Source organism: Musca autumnalis, unplaced genomic scaffold, assembly GCF_047663935.1.
Source record: "Musca autumnalis isolate F117 unplaced genomic scaffold, ASM4766393v1 scaffold_1, whole genome shotgun sequence".
NCBI lineage: Eukaryota > Metazoa > Arthropoda > Insecta > Diptera > Muscidae > Musca > Musca autumnalis.
This window is the reverse complement of record NW_027411644.1, coordinates 326,823,874-326,848,245: the sequence shown is the minus strand read 5'-3', so window position 1 is coordinate 326,848,245 and position 24,372 is coordinate 326,823,874. Positions and strand designations below refer to the sequence as shown.

Sequence of the window (24,372 nt, the reverse complement as noted above, 5' to 3'; positions counted from 1 at the left end):
GATGGGTATCATTGGAAAGCTTATGGAAATACCTATCCAACAAGTGGTCGTATGAGGGGGTTATTTTCAGGTCAGGTGATATAACCCAAAAACTGATCTTTCGACCCAGATTTTTCCATAAAACGCTCAAAAAATCGAAAACGGGCCCATTATGTGGAACCATTTAATGTAGGTCAGATTGTAGCTGACACTTTAACCTTTCCAAAATTGTGCTATAAGTTGTAATACCTTCTCTGGATCCAGAGATATGGCTCTTAGAATCTCGACAACCCGGTTTCTCTAAGTGGCTATTTATAGAAAAAAATATAATTTGAAGGAACATTTTGTTCCCGTTCTCGATATTTGCCCTGTCCCTAGGAGAAAGTCTTAAATCCCCGGCCGAAAGCCGGTTATGTAGAGAAACATTTATGCAGTCGAAATCGTCGTCGTTTATAACGCCATATCTCTTATAGCGACAAAATCCAAAAGTCCCGATTTTCTTCCCTTTATATTCCACACAAATAAATATCGCATATAACGTCATCGCTTATAACGTCATATCGGTTGTAACGTCGGTTTTTTTGAGGCATATTTGAATTTTGCTATTGTTTATAACGTCGAATCATACTCCCAATAATTTGTTGTATGTATATTTTTTCAAATAGCTGTAAAAAACTCTATTGTAAGGTGATATCTCTAAGAAGCAATTTAATATCGTTAATTTTTATTATTTTGTTTCAGTCAATTATACTTACATTTATACTTAGCGTAAAAAATTGAATTGATTTTATTTATTCACTTAGTAATTTTACCTCTTTTATAAATATCGTTTATAACGAATATCGCTTATAGAGTCAGTCCCTTGACCGACGTTATAGGCGATTTCGACTGTAATTTAAAGTAATTTAAAGATGAAAAAGGGACCAAGTGGTCAATGGTCACTTGCAAAGCATTTTATGTATAATGTGGACATTTTTACCACTGCACCAAAATGGCCCCCCATTCCAATGTTTTAAATCTGCTTCTATTTCCAACATATGTTTTGGAAACTTTTTTTCATTCGTAGTCCAAATATCCCTGATTCACTCAAAACACAACGTGAGTTGTTTCATTATCCAAATTTCGTAATAAATTGAAATGTCTTTCCTGAAGTTAATGATGTGTAAACATTATTTTTAATATTGTATGGGTATATTTACTATGCTTCCTTGTGTCTACTAAAATATTAAGTTGCAATATTTTGCCTACGACTTAAAAGTAAATTGATAGACAACATTACTGCACCTGACATCTGATGAACGAGAAGGAGGGAAAACCTAATACATTATAATAGTAAACTACTTTGTTTCTTCGAAGTTCGAGGAAAGTCTTACATTAGTAAAGGTGTATTGAACCTACCCCCTTCACAACGTTATTTTCCGCAGTCATGAGTTTTGTTTGTAAATCGACAAATGGTGCCTAAAGTAATTTATCATTGTGTAAATGCAAGTGTCAATATCAAACGATTATAATAAAGTTATTTTCACAAGGTGTCATTTGTGTGCACAGTGTAACGAAATTGACCTGAATATGTATATAATGAGAAAACATTGAATTTAGAACATTTCATGCGGGTTTGTTGGGCGAAGATCACATAAACCTAATAAATTAAAATAACTTTGGACGTAATAATATTAAAACTTGCAATAAAACATGTTTTTTTATGGAATCTTAAAAACGATGACAATGTGCATTAACGTTTTATCAAGAATCAACGTAATTATCTATTAGTTTTTTTTATTATTTTATTTAAATGTTTATTGTAATAAAAAATTATAATAAAATTATAATCAGGGATGGCAACTGTTCCGAGGTAAAAATCGCTACAGCCACATACGCACCATAGGTCTGTAGCGATTTTTACCTTAAAACAGTTGACATTCCTGCTTAAACAGTGGTTTTTGTACGTCAAAAATCACCACAAGTATCGGGAAAACCACCAACTTGGTACCCCTGATTATAATTATAAAGCACTAGCAACAAACGCTATTGGCTTAAATGCTTGAAAAAATATAATCCAAATCTGAAAAGTGTGCAAAGTTTTAGTTCGATTGGTCAACCGCAACTGTGTGAAAAATTTAAATAAAACATTGTAAAAATATTTCTAAAATAAAATTCACCGTCCTGTATGTTAGAGGAAACTTCATATTCAATGTAATCTTTAAATCAATCTTAAATAAACTCTCAACCGAATATGATATCAGAGCCCATGCGAAAATTATTATCTAGAAAAAGACGATTTACTGCCCTGACGGCACCAACCAAAATGGCAAATTCGCAAGATAATTCTCGCAGGGAATTTCTGATTGGTACAGACTTTGCACATCGTATTATTTTATGCAGTCATGTATCAGGTTAGAATATGGCAGTCCACTCCTTCGGGTACCTCCCACACAAAATTCGGAAAAAGTGAAGTTTAAGAGATCCTCTCGCATCGTTGTGATTCTTTTTTCCAGCAGGTTGTTCTAGCGGCCTCATTTACAACTGTACAATTTTTTCCGGAGCAAGTCAATACTTCCTGAGATAATGCCCCAAAAGCTCCTAAAATGGCTATTGTGCAAGATCTCTCTCTCTCTCTAAAACTTTTTGTACTCTCAGAATTTATGCTAACGAGGGTATATACACTTTCGTACGGGCAAAATGTGCCTCATCGAAATAATGGTTTTAGACCCCAAGTATGTTTGAACGAAATCCGTTTCAGACAATTTAGAGTTGATTTAGCAATATCCGTCCGTCTGTCTGCCTGGCTGGAGCGCACGATTCGGTCCAAAATTTGGCTTTCGTAATATTTTACCCAAACTTACTTTAAGTTCGAAGATGGGTTACATCGGTCCACTACTTCCGGTAACTCCCCCCACAAAAAAATCGAAAATGTTCGTGACATTTTTGCGCACGAAAACTCTTGAGGGAAGTAACCGATTTGATCCATACTTTGCACATCGTGAAATTTCTTAGATGAATTCCGCCCACACACAATATCGGATAAGTTTAGATTGGGAACTGCTCTCGAATCGCTTTGATTTTTGTTACAACAATTTGTATTCACTGCCCCTTAACGACGGTACAAGTTTCGTCACGGGCAAGTCCATAATTTCTGAGAAAATAGCCTGAAAGTTGTAAAAAGCCCATATGACACCGTGTGTAGTGGTTAGAGCGCAAGATAACTCTAGAATGGATCTGCAGATTCGGTCCAAACTTTGGCCTTCGTAATAGTTTAAATTCGAAGATAAGCCATATCGGTCCACTCCTTCAGGTAACTCCCCCACAAAAGTTCAAAAGTATTCGGAAAAATTGTGCGCACGATAATTCTTGAAGGGAGTGACCGATGTAATCCATACTTATATTTATATTTGTCTATTTCTTCACACAAAATTTCGGATAAGTTCACTTTAAGACTTGCTCTCGAATCACCTTAATTTTTGTTGAAGCTATTTGCATTTTCTACCTCCATTACGATTGTAAAATTTTATTAAGGGGCAAGTCCATATTTCTTGGGTAAACAACCAGAAAGGTGTCAAAACCCATATGTCACCATATATGGCGGTCGGAGAGCACGATAACTCTCGAACTTTTCAACCGATTTGGTCCAACATTTGATCTTCGTCATATTATATCCAAACTTTGTTTCATGGGGCAATACCGGTCCACAACTCCCGGTACTTCTCCCCAACATTTAAAAAATGTCACTAAAATCCTAAGACAATATCACTTGAATGGGGTAACCAATTAGGTCCAAACTTTGGATCTCCTAATATTTTGTCAAAATTTAGTTTAACTTCTTAAATGGCCCATATCGGTCCTCCCTAAGGGTACCTCTCCCACAAACGTTCAACATTTGTGTCTAAGTGCAGTTAATTCCTAATCCATATTTTTGCCGGCAAGTTGAAATGTCCAAAAAGGGCCATAAAATTCTGAAGAGACCTTAAATACACTCGATCTGTCCGTAGGTGAAAGTTTCACTTCACATTGGCTGAGGGTATATATCTGTCGGCAAAGCCGACTGACACTTTTTTACTTGTTCAAAAATGTCTTCAAAACTCAGTTTGACTTAATTTAATATTTCGTGTCCTTTATGAAGAAGTCTGGTCACTAAAAATGTTTGGTATATGCCAATGATTTGATATAGCCTCACATTCCGGTACGTACAGATTTTAAAGCAAACTCATGGCACAAAATCAGTATATTTTATATACGACAAATTTATTGTGTTTGGTGTAGTTTTGTTGTTGTTTTTTTATATTCTTCAGCAATGCTGACTGATACTTTCTTATTTGTTGACTACTAAAATATATAATTATATAATTATTCGAAATATATTATTTACCCCTTTAAAAGGAAAATGGAACAATAGAAATCCGTTGTGAAAAAAAGAAGATATGCCCGTTTGAATTTAAAAATGTAAGAAACCCAGATTTTCACCATAACACCATAGAATTTTGTAACAGACAGCTTGAATATTTTTCTGGTCAACTTTTGTAGCAAAGTGTCATTTATCGATATTTTCAGAAAAATTTGCACTTTCTCAAGGTCAAAACTGCCTGAAGGAGCATTCCTATACTTTCGCCATGTACTACAGAGTTCTTAATTATTGTGTTGGCTACACTTTTGGTCCGTGTAATGGATCGCAAATCTAAATGGTTTGGCTGTTATATGCCAAAATATCCAAAAAACTTCAATAAAAAACATCAAGTCAAAATCGGGAGGCTGGATTTTCCCCGTAGACATATGATCCTGTGGACTTTTTTGCTCAGTTCAATCCTAGAAATCAGAAACGCGAAGGGCCCATCAAGGTTTTCAAATCGCCCCGGCCAAATAAGCAAGTCGTAGGAATTTTCTCTTTTTTTATTGAAACCTTCAAAAATATCAATGTTTATACGTGTTTTTTAATATATTTTTATAATATGTTTCATGGATTATTTTAGACAACATTTATGTTACAAATAAATTAAAAAAAAGGAATAGAACATCAAGAAAAATTTATTAATTAAAATTAATTCTCCCCTAAATACTCTCTTCTATTATTTTGCTCAGCATTGATCTAAACAATTCCGGAATTTTGTGTAGGAGGAGTAGTCCGATAGAGTCAATGTTGGAACCTCAACTAAAAACAGTTGGTGACGGGGTTTAAACAACTCTAAATGTTCGTACGCGTAGTACACGGGGAAGTGTGTTCCGCTCAGAAGTTCGCATTACCAAATCTGTTCTATAAATAGAACATACATATGTATTTAGCTAATTTTTCAATTTCTAGTGGCCATAAAATAACCAATTATTCTAATGGTTATAGAATAACTAGTTATCTAGTGCGACATGACCTTGTTAAAATAAAGCGTTAGCAGGGGGTTTTGTAATAGGTTACGACTACCAAAAAGTATTATAAAACCCATTATTTTGTAATGATTTTTTTCTTGATTAGAATGTAAAACTGTCTAACATTCATTCTTTTGAAAATATAATCTAGAGCAAAACACATGACAGCATTTTTATTTCCGAATACTGTGCGTTAAGCTTCTTCATGGGTCTCTTGAAGTTATCTCCAAGAAAAATTAACACTTTGTTGTCATGTCTGTGGTAGTGTTCTGGCTGGGCTGGCTACTGTGTTCGTTCACCTGTTATCGTTGTTGTACATTTTGCTCAGTCTTATGAATGAAAAATGTTCACCGTAAATATCAGCTGTGAACTGGGCGAGTAAATGCAATGGTGGGTATTACTTGATGGACGTCTGGATGGATGGCTGACTTATGTATTCTTGTACACATCACATATGCACGTTTGTATGTGCTCGAATAAAGTAGCTGTGCAATCAGTGCCAAGTAGACTTTTTGGTGTGACCGCTGTTGTTTTTTTTTCTTTTTGGCTCTGGTTGTTGTTGCTACCCTAATCATGATAATTTAATAACAATAACATTTGTTGCAGCATTGTTGTTGTCAACAATTTTACTTTACTTTTGTGGGAACATTCATATATTTATTAGGTATATATTTTTTGGACAAACATTCCGAAGACAGCAGCGCCACTTTGTTTGATTTTCATTTTAAAAACGTTTGGTTTATCGGCGGGGTTCCTAATTATGTTGTCAGGTGTTTTTGAAATAGTTTTGATTTACTTGGCGACGACGTTGTGTGTGGTGTGTGTGTTGACGAAGTGAAATGAAATGTTTTCCAACGTATCTGGCGATTGTATTTGCAATTATTTTAATTACATTTTTTAGTATTTGCACATTTCTCCAATTTCAAGTAAATATTAAAAAATCAAATTATTATCCGCAATGGAGAAGTTTTAAAAACCAATATCTACGATCTTTAGATTGACACAGAAGAACAGTGGCATCAATGTGATTCGGATTTCGAAAAGATTCGTGGTATTGATCGCAGTCGAATATTACGTCAGATACCAGATAACCGTCATCGTAGGTATGAATATGTGAAAAATAATTATAATGAATAAACATTTGTGTGCGTATAATAACTAAATGATGATGTTTATCTTTTATGAGAATATATAACAACAACTAATAATAATAGTAATATTGTCAAGTGGAGTGAAATAAAGATAACATCAAATCACTTCAAAGGGATGATAAAAAATGGCACAGTGAAATAAACATTTTTAAAAAGTGTGTGCTAGAGATTTGCTACTGAGTACTGTGGCGTGCTGCAGTTTTAAAATGTTAATGTTTTACAGTAGGACCTTCTGGTCAATGTTTAGCAATCCAAGACTAGGCCTTATACCGTATGAGTAAAGTAGCGAGTGTTAGTGGGGGAGGTACAATAATGTTTGCATCTAAATATTCCACAGAGGAATCAAACGACGACTGCGATTGTGTAACTCTTATCCATAATTCGTCACAAAATAAAATAACGTCACTTTGGATTATTGGTGTGTGGTGTGGTTTTTTGGAAATGTTCGGAACCATGTTATTTCCTCAATAATAAAATTATAAATTTGTTAAGTGGTCTCCAATGACTACCAGCTTTAAAAAATCAAAATGATCCAAGCCGTGCCTTTGAATTTAATTGTCTGGCATCTTTCGGAGGCTCTGAGTTTAAATGAGGCGCCGTCCCCGTTAAAGTCATCTTGCAAAACAGTACGATATTTGCCGGTATACCGAATTTAGATATAGAATGGCGAATCACTATATGAACTTTCCTATCGAAAGTAGACAAAAATGAATATATGAGGCACTCAGGGCCAAAACGGCCTAAACCACATAGACATGATTCTGAGAAAAACGAAGTTGAAAGAAAACGAGTTAATGAAAAAATTAAAGTGGCTTAGGCCGTTTTGGCATCCATTTAAAAAAATATATTGATAGGAACTGAGGGTTAGGCCATTTTGTCTCCATTTATTAAAACAACAAAAGTTCTTCAGATGAATAATAAAAATAACTGTGAGCATTTTAATTGATACATATTAATATTAACACTGTGCTACAGTGAAAATTTGCAGGGTTAAAACACAAAAAATGCCATAACTCAACTGTTTTTCAACTGATTTCATTGGTTTTCCCCATGTTGTAAAGCTAACTAAATCTTCTTGATAAAAGTATATTATTACGCAGTTTGGTGTCTTCTACGTAGCCTCTAGCCTACGAGGAAAAACATTTTCCTGTTTTTTAATGCGTTTTTGTCACACTTAAAGCACTATAAATTAACCATTTGTTACCCGATTTTTAAAAATTATGGCTTGTTCAAAAGACATGATTTTCACCTTTTAAATAAAAAAGTAATCTGCAAAAGACCTTTGTGGAAAAAAACAAGTTATGTCCGTTTTAAGTTAAAAATTCAAGAAACCAAGTTTTTCACTACTTTTACAGTTATAAAATCAAAAAACGTCTTCCATGGACTCCCACAAAACTGAATATATTGTCAGAACCCCTGCAAAAAAATTTTGTCAACTTTTGTAGCACAGTGTAATTATTTGTTTTTGAATTGTTATAAAATGCATGATTTATAGGAAGTATGAAGCCTTTGAATTTCTGTAAATCCTTAAACTTTGGAGCTTCAATGAATCTTCCTCCCGGATAAAGCGGTTCCCATTCAAATTTTACGTACTTGCTGGCGTTCCTTTTTGAAATATCAACTTCTTGAAATAAAACATTTATGTCATTTGAATATTTGTATTGAATTATAAATGGCTTCGCATTTTGGAATCGAAGGCACTGAATCTTAAGCCATTCAACTTTTGAAGTCTTTCATTCGGAGATTTTTCTGTTTGATACTAGTTTCTCAATTGAGGATATGCTTTTTATTTCACCTCTCATCATTTTTACCAAGTGAAATGGTTCCCTTTTTGCCGTGAGAATTACACGATCCCAATCAACAGGCGAAAAAAATGCACTTATAATATTTTTTCCTTTTCAATGGGACCAAAATCTTGATCGCATGGTAGGCATGAATGGCCACACACTAAAAATTTGTGGCCTGTCCGTTCCACTGAGAAGGTCGAATTACACTGTGCAACATTTTTAAGGTGATCTTGTGCAAACAATTCGAACTAAGGATTTTTCGAAAGTACAGACCCAAACGACAAGAAACCCTGGTTGGGTTTTGTTGTGTCAGATCCAGGTCGGATTTTATCGAATCTTCTTCTGACTTCTGAAGCAAATTTGTAGATAAGGTCAATAATAAAATATCTGGAGAAATAATGAACTCGAAAAACATTTATTGCCTCAAATTTCAAAATATATGCAAAAATGCTACAATTTTTATACATTTCGCACCGTATCTCCAAAACCGTTAATTTTTTTCTGAATATTTTCTTCCGAAAAATATTCCCTGGAATGTAATACACAACTCTTCAGAACATGTCATTGTTGTAAAATGCCTCTATACCGTTGTTTTCAGTACATTTTTCAACGGCGATTTAATAAATATGTCAATAATTTGGTGAAATCCGAAATGCGAGAATAAACTGTTGGTGTTAACTGTGTTTGAAATACGTGTTGTAAAAGATATGATGCAAAATACCGCTGAAACAACATGAAGTAAGCATTTTAGAGTTTCAGAATGTTCTAAGGAATTGTTGAGAACTTTATTTGGAAGATTTTTGCTAAAGGTTACGTGGTTCAACTCCCAATAGTTTAGCCGATACTGACCAGAATTTCAGCAATTATGTAAAATGTTCTATATTTTATAGATTTTGATGCCCTAGATGGAGTTTTTCTTATGTGGTTTTTTCAAAAGATAAGTTCTACTACACCTTTTTCAGATGTAATTCGAATTATTTTAGTTGTAATACGAGAATTCTATTTGTAATTCGTAACATTTTATTTGTAATTCGAGAATTTCATTTGTAATTCGAATTATTCCATTTGCAATTCGAATTATTCCATTTGCAATTCGAATTATTCCATTTGTAATTCGAATTATTCCATTTCAAATTTGAATTATTCCATATGTAATTCGAATTATTCCATTTGTAATTCGAATTATTCCATTTGAAATTCGAATTATTCTATTTGTAATTCGAATTATTCCATTCGTAATTCGAATGATTTCCTTTGTAATTTCAAATAAAATAATTCGAATTACAAATAGAATAATTCGAATTACAAATGAAATAATTCGAATTACAAATGAAATAATTCGAATTACAAATGGAAACATTCGAATTTCAAATGGAATAATTCGAATTGCAAATAGAATGATTCGAATTTGAAATAGAATAATTCCAATTACAAATAGAATAATTCGAATTACAAATGAAATAATTCGAATTACAAATGGAATGTTACGAATATGGCCAAATTTCTAATCGTTTCTGAGATAAAGGTCCTATAAATGCAAAAAAACTGTAGTTTTAGCCCGGTTTAGAAGAGGCCATATAATCCGAACTGGACCTGACAGGACAAAACCCTACTAGAGTTTTTGTAGTCTAAATATGTACTTTCAAAAAATGCATACTAGAAATTGTTTGCATTTTCAGTGTTGAATAGTGTTATTGATCATGTGTGTGCAAATAGTGTTCATTCTTATGTTACGGTTTTGGCCACCACATTGATCGCTATACATTATTAACTTCTTACATCCACATTGACGCCAGGGCGTAAGTCAACTTTATTACTTTACCTTTTGTATTTACTTACAAATTCTTCTCGAAAATGTATTTTATATTATTTTTCAAATATACTCCTGAGAAAAACATAACATGGGTTTTAGCCTAACCCACACGTATTTTTTTAGTTCCAGTATTCGATTTTGCCTATGTGGCTTAGGCCATTTTGGCGTCCACATATTTTCAAACTTTCAGTAAAGAAAAACAGTTTTCGGTATGTAGAATGACATAGGGTTAACCTATTCAATTGGGGATTTTTAGTGTATATTCCAAACGTTGGATCAAACATCCATTCATATTTGAGGCGCTCAGTGCCAAACCTAGCCCACATTTTCAAAAAAAAATCAAACTGACTATGCTGATCGAAACGGAACGTTTTGGAATATACACTAAAAATCTCCAATTGAATAGGTTAACCCTATGTCATTCTACATACCGAAAACTGTTTTTCTTTACTGAAAGTTTGAAAATATGTGGACGCCAAAATGGCCTAAGCCACATAGGCAAAATCGAATACTGGAACTAAAAAAATACGTGTGGGTTAGGCTAAAACGCATGTTATGTTTTTGTCAGGAGTATATTTGAAAAATAATATAAAACTAGCGGACCCGGCGAACTTCGTCTCGCTATTAAGGAATAAAATTTCATACAAAAACTCAATTTTCGATTTTTCCAATTTTCCGACTTTTCCAGAGAGATTTTCCAAAATTTTCTTCCGTAAAGACCTTCTCCTCGAAAATACGAATAACTGACAAAAAATTTGACAGAAATCGGCCTAGCCGTTCTCATTTTATGAATTACTATACATTTTTTACACCATTTTTATATATATAAAGATACATTTTCGAGAAGAATTTGTAAGTAAATACCAAAGGTAAAGTAATAAAGTTGACTTTCGCCCTGGCAGTTGGGGAATTCGTGGAGCATCGTTTGCTTACTCTGACGACTCGGAAAATTATGTGGTTACTGGACGAATCGTAGAGAATCGGAAACGAGTTGCGTTGATGACGCTTTGTAGATAACTGGGAAATCGCAAAATCGGTGCTCCGGAGTAGATGGTCGGGAACGCGATGTTTTCGGCGCTCGGGTATGATCGGGAAAACTATATCCTCGGTGTTCAGGTGTAGATGTTCAGGAACTTTCATTTCCACGATGCGCTACTGACTTCTAAATACGGAACAGTGAACCAAAATTGCTGTGAAACTGCTGACCAAAGGCCCAGTTTATGTATCGGCCACCACAATTTAATGGGTAAACTTCTAGTAATAATTAGACCAACTTTTTATTCAAATCCTGTAGAAGTAAGTTCCCTTCAGCATCCATATTCTGCTTAATTTAGCTCTAGGTCCATCTCCAGTTCTAGGAATCTGGCACCTTCGATGGGATGTAACCAAAGATATACTGGAGTTAGTTGAATAACTTTTGCAGGGCAGTTGAAAGGTTGCAGTGTGTCGTGCGGACACAGGCCTAGGTAGACGTTTTGCACGGTGTCATCGATACTTGTCGTATAGTTAAGCCAGCTGACGTTCCTCTTCTGCGAAAGATGGGGTTGTTCTCTAAGGACCACATTCTTACGATAGTTATTTACGGCATCTGGGACTGCATCCGTAAGAATACTACTTAAATCTGCTTGATAGATTTGTTGCTGTAGGGTTTCTCTTTTGTAACGTTGGCCCTCTCTTTCTATATCATGGCCCCCTCTTTCACCATATGGTGATTAGAATGGCTCTCGAGCAGGTACAGCAACGAGACCATGAAATTGTGTAGCTGTGCTGGAAAAATATTTGTCTCCTCATGTAGATGATCCACTGAAGACATGAGGAAGCGCCCTGCTGCTGTCCTCAGGTCGGCATTCCGATAGGTTTGAATATTTTTCCATCGCTTTGCACTTATATTCGCGGACCATAACTTGGCGCCGCATAACTTACCACGGACCGATCTGTCGCGATATAATTTGTCAACAACGTTTCTTTATGTGCACCCCAAGTGCTGCCGGCTAGGGACTTGAAGACATCGTTCCTACATCTCAGCTTGTCGCAGATATCTGTGGCATACGCGGACGACCCCTAGAATCTTGGGGTAGTTAGTGGTCGGAAAATTTCTACTACCGACTATGACATTCAACTCTGTTCTCTCATCTTCCGTCCATGTAGAGAACAGAGTGACCGTAGATTTAGTGGCGGATATTTGAATATTCCTCGTGTGCAAAATTACATCAGGGAAGGTACCTGTCGCAAAGATCGTATTAGCATCCGCACATGCTACGATCTCAATGTCGTCTGGAGGGGGCGGAATACAGGAGATATGTATGACTGGCGTCCATTTAAGTAATTGATTATCTAACGTTTCAAACATGGTCCGAGGGTTGTTTGTCTTCTCGATGTATACAAACAGCGTGGAGTGTTTTACAGTATCAAAGGATTTGGTAACCGCCACCATCACTTGCTCTGGTTGGGTTCGACTAATATGTGTGGATATAGAGATGTAGGGTTTTTTACATATCAAGTTCTTCTCTTCAGCAGCCTTATGACGCCCCTGATCGTACAATGGATTTTTAGGTAGTGGTTTTAGGTAACCAAGTATAGATTTTGCGGCAGTTTGAAGTTAGTGGGCTATTATTTCCCAATGCTTTTCCACATTATCGGGACAAAGAGAGCGTCTTGTATTTGAAACTTCTCGACTTCCAGCTTTCATCCTCTCTTAAAACGCACTTTTATTTGGTATATCGAGATGCTGCTCACTACTATGTTTTTGCCGCCGTAAAATCGATCAACCTAATTCCGTTGTCAGATGTTATCCCATGAAGGCTGAACTTCTTGACCTTGGGACCAAAAATATTTTCCCTCCCAATTTTAGCATTACATCTACTAGAACAATCTCAATGTCATGGCCAGGGCAGCCGTATCCTTGGCATATTCATTGGTCTCTTCGGTGGGGCATGGGCGCCGATGAAACTGATGTTAAAGATGTTTATTTTGTGATTATTCTCTCATGAACCGAAGTGAATCTGTAGATCCGATTTACCATAACTCCAACATCTAGCTCATGTTTCGTATTATGGCGGCTACAATACAGTGCTTAATCGCTTGTGATCTTTACATAAGCTTTGTTCGTACCAAGTACATCACTCACTACTTTTTACGGGTGTTAAATGTAGCTCCCCAGGTGACACCACGGATAGTTCAGTGTTCACTTGTAATGAAAGACGGCCTAACCTAAGTCCTGGGCTTTGACATGTTTAAACCAGTAAGGTCGGTGTCTTCCATTCCCTGCGTTATCTTGGATATTTTAGAGCAGTAATGGCCACCAACAACCAATTTTCTGTGCAGACGGACATAAAAAACCCAACCTAAGCACAAGTACACTATAAACATATTTGTATTAGAACTAGCAGATCACGTATTGGCCCGATATTCGCATATATATCCGCAATAATGGACCAAATATTAAAGACATCCAATCGATTCTTTAAAACTTACAAAACGAGCAAAGGACAATAATTGAATGAAAAGCGCACGTGAACAGGAACATCTGAAAATACTGCGTGTTATGCTGTATTGACCGATGCGCTTGGAATTCTCTCCAGAAATCGTCTGCAACTTCAATTGTTCTGTTATAGCCGCCTACGTAAGAAAATTAGGCAACTCCACGTAAAACAACTATTTTACACAATATAACTCTCTGTATCTACATATTTATTTTTTTTAATTTTCTTACAGATGCCAACGAACCTTTAACAATCTAAGGGATTACAAAGGCAACATTAAAGTCTCCGTTATTATAACATATCACAATGAATCTCTGACGACACTATTAACGACAATCTTTTCGATTTATAGAAGAACGCCTCCTCAATATCTCCAAGAGATTATATTAATTGATGACTACAGCGAAGATGGTAAGCCATTATTAAAAGCAGATTATTACGATGCTAATAAGAGCTAATTTTGCAAAGATTGTAAAAATTTGATTGACAGCATAACCTAAAACTGTTCAAACTTTTTTCTCAACTTCATCTAACTACTAATTCATGAATATCTCTGCCACCCATTGAAACTTTTGCAATTTACAGATTCGACATTTAAATCGCTTACGAAATTCACCTGCCCACCATTCAACAATCGCACATTCCTTCGCATACATCGTCACCGACAACGTTGGGGCCTAATCAAATCTCGCAACATGGGCGCCTTAATGGCGCGTGGCAACTATTTGATGTTTATGGACAGTCACTGTGAAGTGAATCAACAATGGCTGGAATCACTGTTGCACGTTATGCTGCTGTCTTCCTCCAGTGACAAAGTGGCCGTTAGTCCAATGTTGGATAATATTGATGCGGAGACGGGTGAATACAAAACTACCGAGCCATCCATAAAAGGTGGTTTTGATTGGAATTTGCATTTCCATTGGATTGCGAGAGATAACATTTTAAATCCTTTTACAACTTTTAGGTGAGTGGTTGAGTTCGAGTTTGGTACAGCAGTGGTCCGTTCACCAGTCCAAGGATTTGGATTTGTTTGTTTGATGTTTTTTGTTTTTGTGTGTTTTTTTAGAATCTCAAAAGCGGCTGTGTTAGAAATATGCCGATATTTGTAGCCCCACGTTCATAATTCAAATATTTGAATGTTCGGCTATGATGACCGTTTTGAGTGTGTGTGTACGTGTACGTGTGTTTTTATTTCTTCCCTTTACGTTTTATGGTTTTTGTTTTGGTCATCTGTAACTCACTCATCATCTCGATTTTCGTTGTTGGTCTGTGTTATTTCAGATCTCCTACCTTTGCTGGCGGCGTATTTCTGATTTCACGAAATTGGTTTTTTAAATTGAAAGCTTTTAACACTCGTCTGGAGGTTGGTAAATGTTTTGTAAACAAACCGTACTTTATTTGTGTGTTTGTAAGTTAGTAAATGTGATTGTGATTGGGTGGATGGGATGGGATGGGATGAATGCAGGAAGGTTGTGGAATGTTGATGGGTGGATAACGTGTCGGTTTTGTTTTTCCATTACTATCCTCTTATTTTATTTGAGTTTTTTTGTGGGGGGTGGTGGTGGTGGAGGTATGCATGTATGTACAGTTGATTTCAAGGGATGTATGTGGTGTTACGTATGAAATTATAGGTTGTTACATTTCCATCAAGGGTTTTCAGAAAAACACAAGGTCAATATATATTAATATGCCAGATCCTTAGATTCTCTGATCGACGGAGACAATTTTAGGAGCCCCCAAAACATCCCATAGTGCGTTTACTTATTAACTCTCTAATCCATCCTCAGAAAAGGCGTTACTATGAGAAAATTCAAGAACATACTATTCACGACGCCGCACACTTAACTGCCATGATGACCGAACTCTTATAAAAGGTTAATCGTCTTGTTACAGATAAAAGACTATCTTTGACTGCGCTGGTCTGCACTACAAAAAAAAAAAAACAACAACAACTGTTGTGCGATTCTCTAACACATTTTTGGAGTTACCGACAATAATCGGTAAAATTAAAATTGTTATAATTTCTGTAATTAACGATATTATTCGGTAAGTTAACGACCATTAAAAAGTAGTCGTAAAGTTCTACCGATAGCAACAGTGTTGGCAACTTTTATTTGAAATTTACATTCATAATTTTACGTTTTAAAGTTATCGATTTTTGTCGGTAGCTCAAAAAACCTGTTAGAGAATCGCACTACTGGTATAACTACCCAGCAAAAATACTCATTACAAAATCCCATACTGTGCCATTATTTTAATAAGGCCATGCCACTCGTAATATTTAGCTATTTTTTGACCACTTATATAAGTAGTTACTTTATGTCGCCACTACTTATTTAAGTGGTCAAAATATAAGTACATATTGCGAACGACATGCCCTTGTTAAAATAATGGGTTAGTAGGCGGTTTTGTAATATTTATTTTTGCTGGGTACTTCGTTTCAGGAAAGGTTTCTATAATGTTCAACACAAACACACCCAGCAAAAATTCGGTTCCGTTAGTCATTATTTAACCTATTACAAAGTAAACAAACTTCAACGCCCACCGTCCCACGCGACTTTTTTTACGAAATAAAGAACAGTTGTGGTGCACATGTAAGCGTTTACACAAACCTTAATATTAGTACGCGAGGTACAGTGTGTTTGGCTACCAGTCAGAAGTTCGCGGAATAAAATCCATCAGAGAAAAATATAAAATAAAGTAAAATAAAATAAAATTAAATAAACTAAAATAAAACAAGTAAAAAGGTATCAGTCGGCTTTGCCGACAGAGATATACCCTCAGCCTATGTGAATTGAAAATTTCATCTACGGACAGATCGAATGTATTAAGGGTATTTTCAGAATTTTACATTGAACTTATCGATAAAAATGTGGATTAGAATTAAAGTTCAAAAGTGTTGCGGAGGAAATGGACCGACATAGTGCTTTTTGGATGTGGATCTTATTTTAGAGTCATATATTCTTGATATGTTCTTCGAACAGACCCTAAACTGTACTTAGGCAAAATGTTGAACTTTAGTGGGGGAGGTTCCCTAATGAGAAGATCGATATCGGCCATTTTAGAATTTAAACTAACATCCTGTTTCTGTATGTCGAAACGAAAACGTGTGCGAATGAAACACGAATTAGTTTTTTGTTGTGAAGCAAACGCAAAAGTTAAAAATATTTCGAAAACTAAAGTTTGGGGGTGTGTCATTGGCACACATTTTCGTTTCGACATACAGAAACAAGCTGTAAATTTGACAAAATATCAGGAGATCTAAAATTTTAACCAAGTTGGTTGTAGTGACATTTTTTAAATATCGGGGGAAGTACCGGAACTTGTTGCCCATCTTCGAGCTGAAACTAAGTTTGGCCAAAAAATTACGAAGTCAAAATTTTAGAACAAATCGGTTGATCAGTTCGAGAGTTATAGTGCTCTCCAGCAACTACATATGGTGTCATAGGGTTTTTTACATCTTTCAGGCTGTTTTCAAATATAGTCTATATTCAAACCTGACATACATCTGGTAGATATATTATGATGTGTAAAATATGGACCAAATCGATCACTCGCTTCAAAATATATCGCGCGCACAATTTTTCCCAACTTTTGTGGGGGAGGTACCTGAAGAAGAGGACCGATATGGCTTATCTTCGAACTTAAACTAAGTTTGGATAAAGTATTACGAAGGCCAAAGTTTGGATCGAATCGGTATATCCGTTCGAGAGTTATTTTGCCCTCCAACCACTGCAGACGGTGTCATAGTGTTTTTTGCAGCTTTCAGGATATTTTCTCATTAAATATGGACTTGCCTAGGATGAAACTTTACTGTCGTATGGGGGCCGTGAATACAAGTTGCTACAACAAAAATCAAAACGATTCGAGAGCAGGTCCTAAACTGAACTTTTCCGAAATTTTGTGTGGGAGGTACCCGAAGGCGTGGAGCGATTGGGTCCATATTGGAACCTCATCTAAGTCTGTACGATGTGTAAAGTATGGATTAAATCGGTTACTGCCTTCAAGATTTATCGCGCGCACAACATTTCCGAACATTTTGAACTTTTGTGTGGGAGGTACCGGAAGGAGAGGATCCATATAACCCATCTTCGAACTTAAACTAAGTTTGGACAAAATATTACGAAAGCTAATTTTGGACCGAATCGGTTAATCCGTTCGATAGTTATCGTGCGCTCCAGTCAGCCAGACAGATGGACGGACGGACATGGCTTAATCAACTCCAAATTGTCTGAAACCGATTTCGTTTAAACATACTTGGGGTCTAAAACCATTATTTCGATGAGGCACATTTTGCCCGCATGAAAGTGTAGATTCCCTCGTTAGCATATGAAGTGTGTTGAGATTGAAAACATATTCCACCTCAACAGTTATAAAAATAACATATGTTTTTTAGATTATTTTTCAACTTCTAGTGGTCACAGAATAACTAGTTATGCCTTGTTAAAATAATGAAGTTGTAGGGTGTTTTGTAAGTAGTTACGACCACCAAAAAGTAGTATAAAAACCCATTATTTGGTAATGATTTTTATTTTTGCTTTTACTTTTACCTCATATTTAGCAATACACCAGGTGTTTCTAAGCTATGGGACACCATTGTGGTATACATGTGTTTTTGCCCATGGCTGAGGTAAGTTCCTAAGTTCCTGCCGAGGTCGACCTAAAGATGATAATCGGGTTTTTGTACTCGGTTCGATGAGAAACGGGCAACTGGGTGGTTGCTGTCCGCTCGCTGGTGATCGAATTGATATAGTCGCTTCGATGGTAGTTGGGTCGTTTCTGTCGACTGGCGTCTATATGATCGGGTTGGTGCTGTCGGCACGATGGTGATTGAGTTGTTGATGTCGGGCCGGAGGTCTGCTATGTGTGTGGCTTCGCTCTGAAGTATTCAGATGATGTCCGCTCTGCAGCATTTGAGTGCTGTCTAGATAGAGTTCGGTTAGTGGGACCTGGCTATAAGCGTTGAGCTGGTTCTGAGCGTCGAGTGGATATAAGCTTAAAGCTTGCTGAGAGATTGAAACTTGCTAACAACTTTGAGAGGGCCACAGGAAATTGCGACGTAGCATTAGATATCTTCCTGGCGAGGATGAACCAGCACAATTTGCGAATGTCATTAGGACCACTAAATCATCCAAAGGGTTCGGCTTTGATGGAATCTCCATGGCAGTGGTGAAGCAGCTGGATGTACCGGGAATGGAGTATCTCACTAAAGTTCTCAACCTGTCGCTAGCCATTGACATTGTTCCCGAAGTCTGAAAAATGGGCAGGGTGGTCCCGCCTCTGAAGACAGGCAAGTATGCCAGCAAAGGTAAATTGTATAGGCCGATTTCGCTTTTGTCGCCCGCAGAAAAGACCCTTGCGACTAAAGTCCAGTTACCGATCATCAGCATCCACACATCCTAATCGAAGACTCGACCAGAGCAAGCAGTGTGATAGAACTGCACACTGTTTGAGGACATCGAACAGTCAACTATCCGGCTAATAATCTATTATATATGTGGACGCCATTCGTACATGGAATTCAGGAAAAAGAAGTCCAATTTCCGTGGGGTGAAACAGGGAGTTCCCCAAGGTAGGGTGATATCTGCGGAACTGTTTAACCTCTACGCCTCCTGTATTCCGTCCCCTCCAGGCGGCCTTAAGATCCTAACGTATGCTGACGATTATACGATTTTCGCGTCAGGTACGTTCCCCGGGAATATGCAAATATTCGCCACTAAATCTACGGCCACTCTGTTCACCTCATGGACGGCAGAGGTTAGAACAGAGTTGAATGTCATGGTCAATGCTAACAGAATTCCTACCACAAACTACCTTAAAATTCTAGGGGTCACATACGACAGCATGTTCACGTAGTTCGCACATGCCACAGCTATCTGCGACAAACTGAGATGCAGGAACAAGGTTCTCAAGTCTCTAGCCGGCAGCACTTGGGGTAGAGATAAAGAAACCTTGTTCACTACATATAACACGATAGGTCGGTCTGTGTAAGCTATGCGGCGCCAGTTTGTTCAGCGAATATAAGTGCAACGCGTATGTAAAAATATTCAAACTGGTCCGAATGCCGCCCTGAGAACTGCAACATGTCTTGACTGGACCATCTACATGAGGAGGCAAAGATTCTTCCAGTGCAGCAACACAATGACATGCTTCCGTTGCAGTACTTGCTCGGGTGTTTACTTGAGAACCATCGCAATTACTGTATATGGATAGAACCCTCCTTACCATGCCATGTCAGATATAGAAAGAGAGGTTCAACGTTACAAGAGAGAATTTCTAGATCAACAAACATATCAAGCAGGTTTTAATAGCATTTATACGGATACAGTTGCAGATGCCATAAACAACTGTCGCAAGAATGCTGTCCTCCTAAAACATCTCCCATCTATGGCAGCTGAGGAGCGTCATCTGCACGACGAACCAGAGTAGTTTTGGCTCAACTAGGCTCGGCATGGTGCACATTGAACTAATTATATGCGACCATATAAAATATATATATTCTTGATCGGGGTAAAATTCTAAGACGATCTAGCCAAGTCCGTCTGTTTTAATCACTCTAGCGACCGCAATAATTGAGATATAACGCTAAAACCAAGTGTAGCCAAGTGTCTTTTTTTCCGTAGGCAGGTCAAGTTCGAAGATGGACCACGTTTTGGTATAGCCCCCATAAAACGGTTCCACCCAATTGAAGGTATTTTGAGTATTTTAGCTACATTTTTTGACCGAACTATCTAAAATTTGACATTTTTCCAAATGACCAAGAGACTACTAAAAAATTTTCAAGATAGGTTTACGTTTTGGTATAGCCCTCATATAACGGTACCTCCTGATTTATTGTATTTTGAGGCTTTTTAGCTACATTTACTGACCGAATTATATAAAATTTGACAGTCGATGTTCCCAATGGGCAAAATGTGCCTCATCGAAATAATGGTTTTAGACCCCAAGTATGTTTGAACGAAATCCGTTTCAGAAAATTTGGAGTTGATTTAGCAATGTCCGTCCGTCTGTCTGGCTGGGGCGCACGATACTTTGGAATGGATCAACCGATTCGGTCCAAAATTTGGCTTTGGTAATATTTTGCCCAAACTTAGTTTAAGTTCGAAGATGGGCTATATCGGTCCACTCCTCCCGTAACTTCCTTCTCAAAAGTTCGAAAATGTTCGGAAAATTTGTTGACATGATAACTTTTGAAGGAAGTAACCGATTTGATCCATACTTTGCACATCGTGAAATTTCTACCAAACTTAGATGAGGTTCCAATATGGACTCAATCGGTCCACTACTTCGGGTACCTCCCACATAAAATTTCGGATAAGTTCAGATTAGGACCTGCTCTCGAATCGCTTTGATTTTTATTGCAACAACTTGTATTCACTGCACCCATACGACGGTACAAGTTTTATTAGAAGCAAGTCCATACTTCCTGAGAAAATAGCCTGAAAGATGCAAAAGGCCCCTATGACACAGTGTGTAGTGGTTGGAGCGCAAGTTAACTCTCGAACGGATCTGCCGATTCGGTCCAAAATTTGGGCTTCGTAATATTTTGTCCAAACATAGTAAAATTTCGGAAAAATTGTGCGCACGATAACTCTTGAAGGGAGTGACCGATGTAATCCATACTTTGCAGATCCTAATATATCTACCAGATATAGATCAGGTACGAATATGGACTATATTTGTTTACTCCTTCTGGTACCTCTCACACAAAATTTCGGATAAGTTCACTTCAAGACCTGCTCTCGAATCACTTTGATTTTTGTTGAAGCAACTTGCATTCACTGACCCCATTTACGATGGTAAAAGTTTTTTCAGGGGCAAGTTCATATTTCTTGGGAAAACAGCCCGAAAGGTGTAAAAACCTCCTGTGGTGGTCGGAGAGCACGATAACTCTCGAACTGTTCAACCAATTTGGTCCAACATTTGGTCTTCGTCATATTATATTCAAACTTAGTTTCATGGGGTAATACCGGTCCACAACTTCTACTTCTCCCCAATATTTAAAAAATGTCACTAAAATGCTAGGACGATATCACTTGAATGGGGCAACCAATTTGGTTCAAACTTCGCATCTCCTAATATTTTGTCAAAATTTAGTTTAACTTCTAAAATGGTCATATCGGTCCTCTCTAAGGGTACCTCCCCCACAAAAGTTCAACATTTGTGTCTTAGTGCAGTTAATTCATAATCCACATTTTTGTCGGCAAATTCAAATGCCCAAAAAGGTCCACAAAATTCTGAAGAGGCCTTAAATACATTCGATCTGTCCGTAGGTGAAAACCCCCTGTGGCGGTCCGAGAGCACGATAACTCTCGAACTGTTCAACCGATTTGGTCCAACATTTGGTCTTCGCAAAGCCGACTGACACTTTTTTACTTTTTTGGTATAGCTCCCATATATTTTGCGGATTTTACAATTTTTAACCGAACTAGCTGTAATTTGGCATTTGAGGTTCCTGCACAGGAAACTAGTTATTTCATTTTAGTTCAGAATATTTTGTGGGGGAGGGTATAAAAAGTTTGGCCCGGCCGAACTTAATTTTTTTTACTTGTTTGAAAAATAGTAAGCAATATAAGTCACCTCAGTTGCCTTGGGAAACACTCATTTATCTTTCAAGTCTAATACAGTTCCCTTGCTTTCCCATCAAACGCTCTGTATTAATTCATTCAATAGTTATAGACAGGTAGTAGTAGCTATGTAGATAGGTAGGGGCAGAAAAATATGTACATATTTTGATACTTTTTACATTTAGCATTTTTTCTAAGCTTTTCGATAGCAGTTTGTTTGCTTTGTGAGTTTTTTTTTAGTTTGGCATATTTTTCGAAGTCACTTTGGCTTTTGCCAACTTTTTGTTGCCATTTGAGTTTGGTTAGAAGGAAACAAGCTCAGTTATGTGAATTCACGTCCACAGCCATAGAAGAATGAATGGTGTTTTCCAGCAGGAAAAACGGAATATCTGTTTCTTGTTTATTTGTGTGAACGCCGGTGTGTCAGTGTGTCGAAAAATGGTATAGGCCTGTATGTATTTTAGGCCGATAAATGAAAGGACTTTTTTAGTATTGAATTGGTCGAGTTTGATGGAATTTGTGTTTACATTGCACTTTAACTTCAGTTGCCTGCTTTCTGGGCTTATGGTTTTGGGGCTTTGTGACTGAATTGGAGAATGGGAGGAAATGAATAGCAAAGAAATAGTAACCAAACTTAATTTCAACAAGCCACATCAAGGACCTTTTGATGAAAAAAAGACTAAAGAGCTGAGAATGAATGAGCTGAATATATCTCTATATCTACCTGTATATGTTTGAAAGAGTGAATGGGTGTGTGTATTCTTTGTTAAATATTTATCTGCTGTATTTTTTGTGCAATTTCTTTGATTTGTAGTGTTTGTTTAATTTTCATAATTTTCTTTTGTTGTTGGCGTTTCTTCGTTTTCGCTTTGGTTGGTTTTAATGGCCACTTTAGGTTTGGGGTGGCGAGTCCTTGGAATTCTCCTTAAAATTGTGGCTATGTGGTGGTGAAATTCACATTGTGCCCTGTAGTAGAGTGGGTCATATCTTTCGCAAGGAACATATTTTCAAATTTCCTGACAATGATGGCCAAGGAATTTACTTGAGGTAAGAATCACCGATGAAAATATGCAATAGTACTGATTACATTGCTTTATTTGCAGAAATTCCAAAGTAATTGCCGAAACATGGCTGGATCATTACAAGTACAACTTCTATAATCGTAAACCAGAAGCACGAAATATGGTTTTAAATATTTCCCGCACAGAAATAAGGGATTTCAAGGAGTCCCTGAACTGTCATTCTTTTGATTGGTATCTAAGTAATGTATTTCCAGAGTTGAGGTGAGAAGAGATGATAATACCCATTAGCATTGGCTCTATAATCAATTGATATTTTCCTAATTTCCAGAATTGGCAACAATTTAACTGCCTACGGTACAATAGCCGCATCTAGTGATTATTGCCTACACCAAGCACAAAATGTGACAGGTGATCCACTTGTTGTTATGTCACCCTGCTCTATGGTTAACATAACCACATGGTTTCTGATTAAATCTTCACGACAATTACAATCAGATAAGGGTCTCTGCTTGAGTCTAAGAAGATCTAACAGCGATAAGCTAACTCTAGTTTTGGTTGAATGCTCTGGTTTGAGACAACAAAAATGGCTACGTTCCGGTTTACAGTTACGAAATCTCTTGACCCATCTATGTGTGGAAACAACTGTAGAAATGCAGTTGGCAATGAATCCATGCAGACACGAAGCACCAACTCAAAATTTTAGATTCTATCGTGAAATAGAAAGACTGTAATTATATTTTAATATTTTAAGTTTTTGTTTGTAAATAAAATATATTTATAAGGTGTTGCAATAAGCTGCATATTTCAAAGTAAAATTGATCGGAACAATAATGTCTGAGATATGAGCGGTTAAAGGGAAATCAACTCTATCTCGAAAATTAATTAATTTATTGTCATATATTTTCTCGGGCGTATCAAGGACATCAAAAGCTAGTCCTTCATCGATCGTTTCAATTTTTAAAAATGTGTTTGTCCGTTTTATGGTCAAACAAGTAAAAAAGAGTCAGTCGGCTTTCCCGACAGAGGTATACCCTCAGTCTGTGTGAATTGTAACATTTTTTTTGTATTTAAATGGTCTTCAGAATTTTGGGTGGATTTGGGATGGATTACACTGTGACACAAAATGGAACTCAAAGTCTGGGGGGTGGAAATTTTCTTTTGGAGTTGGAAGTCCTTGTTGAGTATACTAAGAACCCAAAGTAAATTTTCGCCATAGGTCAAG

At 36.8% G+C, this 24,372-nt stretch overlaps 1 protein-coding gene across 2 annotated transcripts in view; it reads left to right on the top strand.

Annotated features, from left to right (window-relative positions):
• The window catches only part of LOC141390126 (putative polypeptide N-acetylgalactosaminyltransferase 13), a 149,317-nt gene extending 125,373 nt beyond the window's left edge, over positions 1 to 23,944 (top strand). For both annotated transcript variants that reach the window (XM_073962766.1, XM_073962765.1), the window contains exons 2-7: positions 13,794 to 13,972; positions 14,147 to 14,525; positions 14,843 to 14,924; positions 23,024 to 23,175; positions 23,232 to 23,411; positions 23,479 to 23,944. In XM_073962766.1, the coding sequence (XP_073818867.1) occupies positions 13,794 to 13,972; positions 14,147 to 14,525; positions 14,843 to 14,924; positions 23,024 to 23,175; positions 23,232 to 23,411; positions 23,479 to 23,881 (1,375 nt within the window). In that variant the 3' untranslated portion in view covers positions 23,882 to 23,944. The remainder of the gene's footprint in view (positions 1 to 13,793; positions 13,973 to 14,146; positions 14,526 to 14,842; positions 14,925 to 23,023; positions 23,176 to 23,231; positions 23,412 to 23,478) is intronic.
• Positions 23,945 to 24,372: the final 428 nt, after the last annotated feature.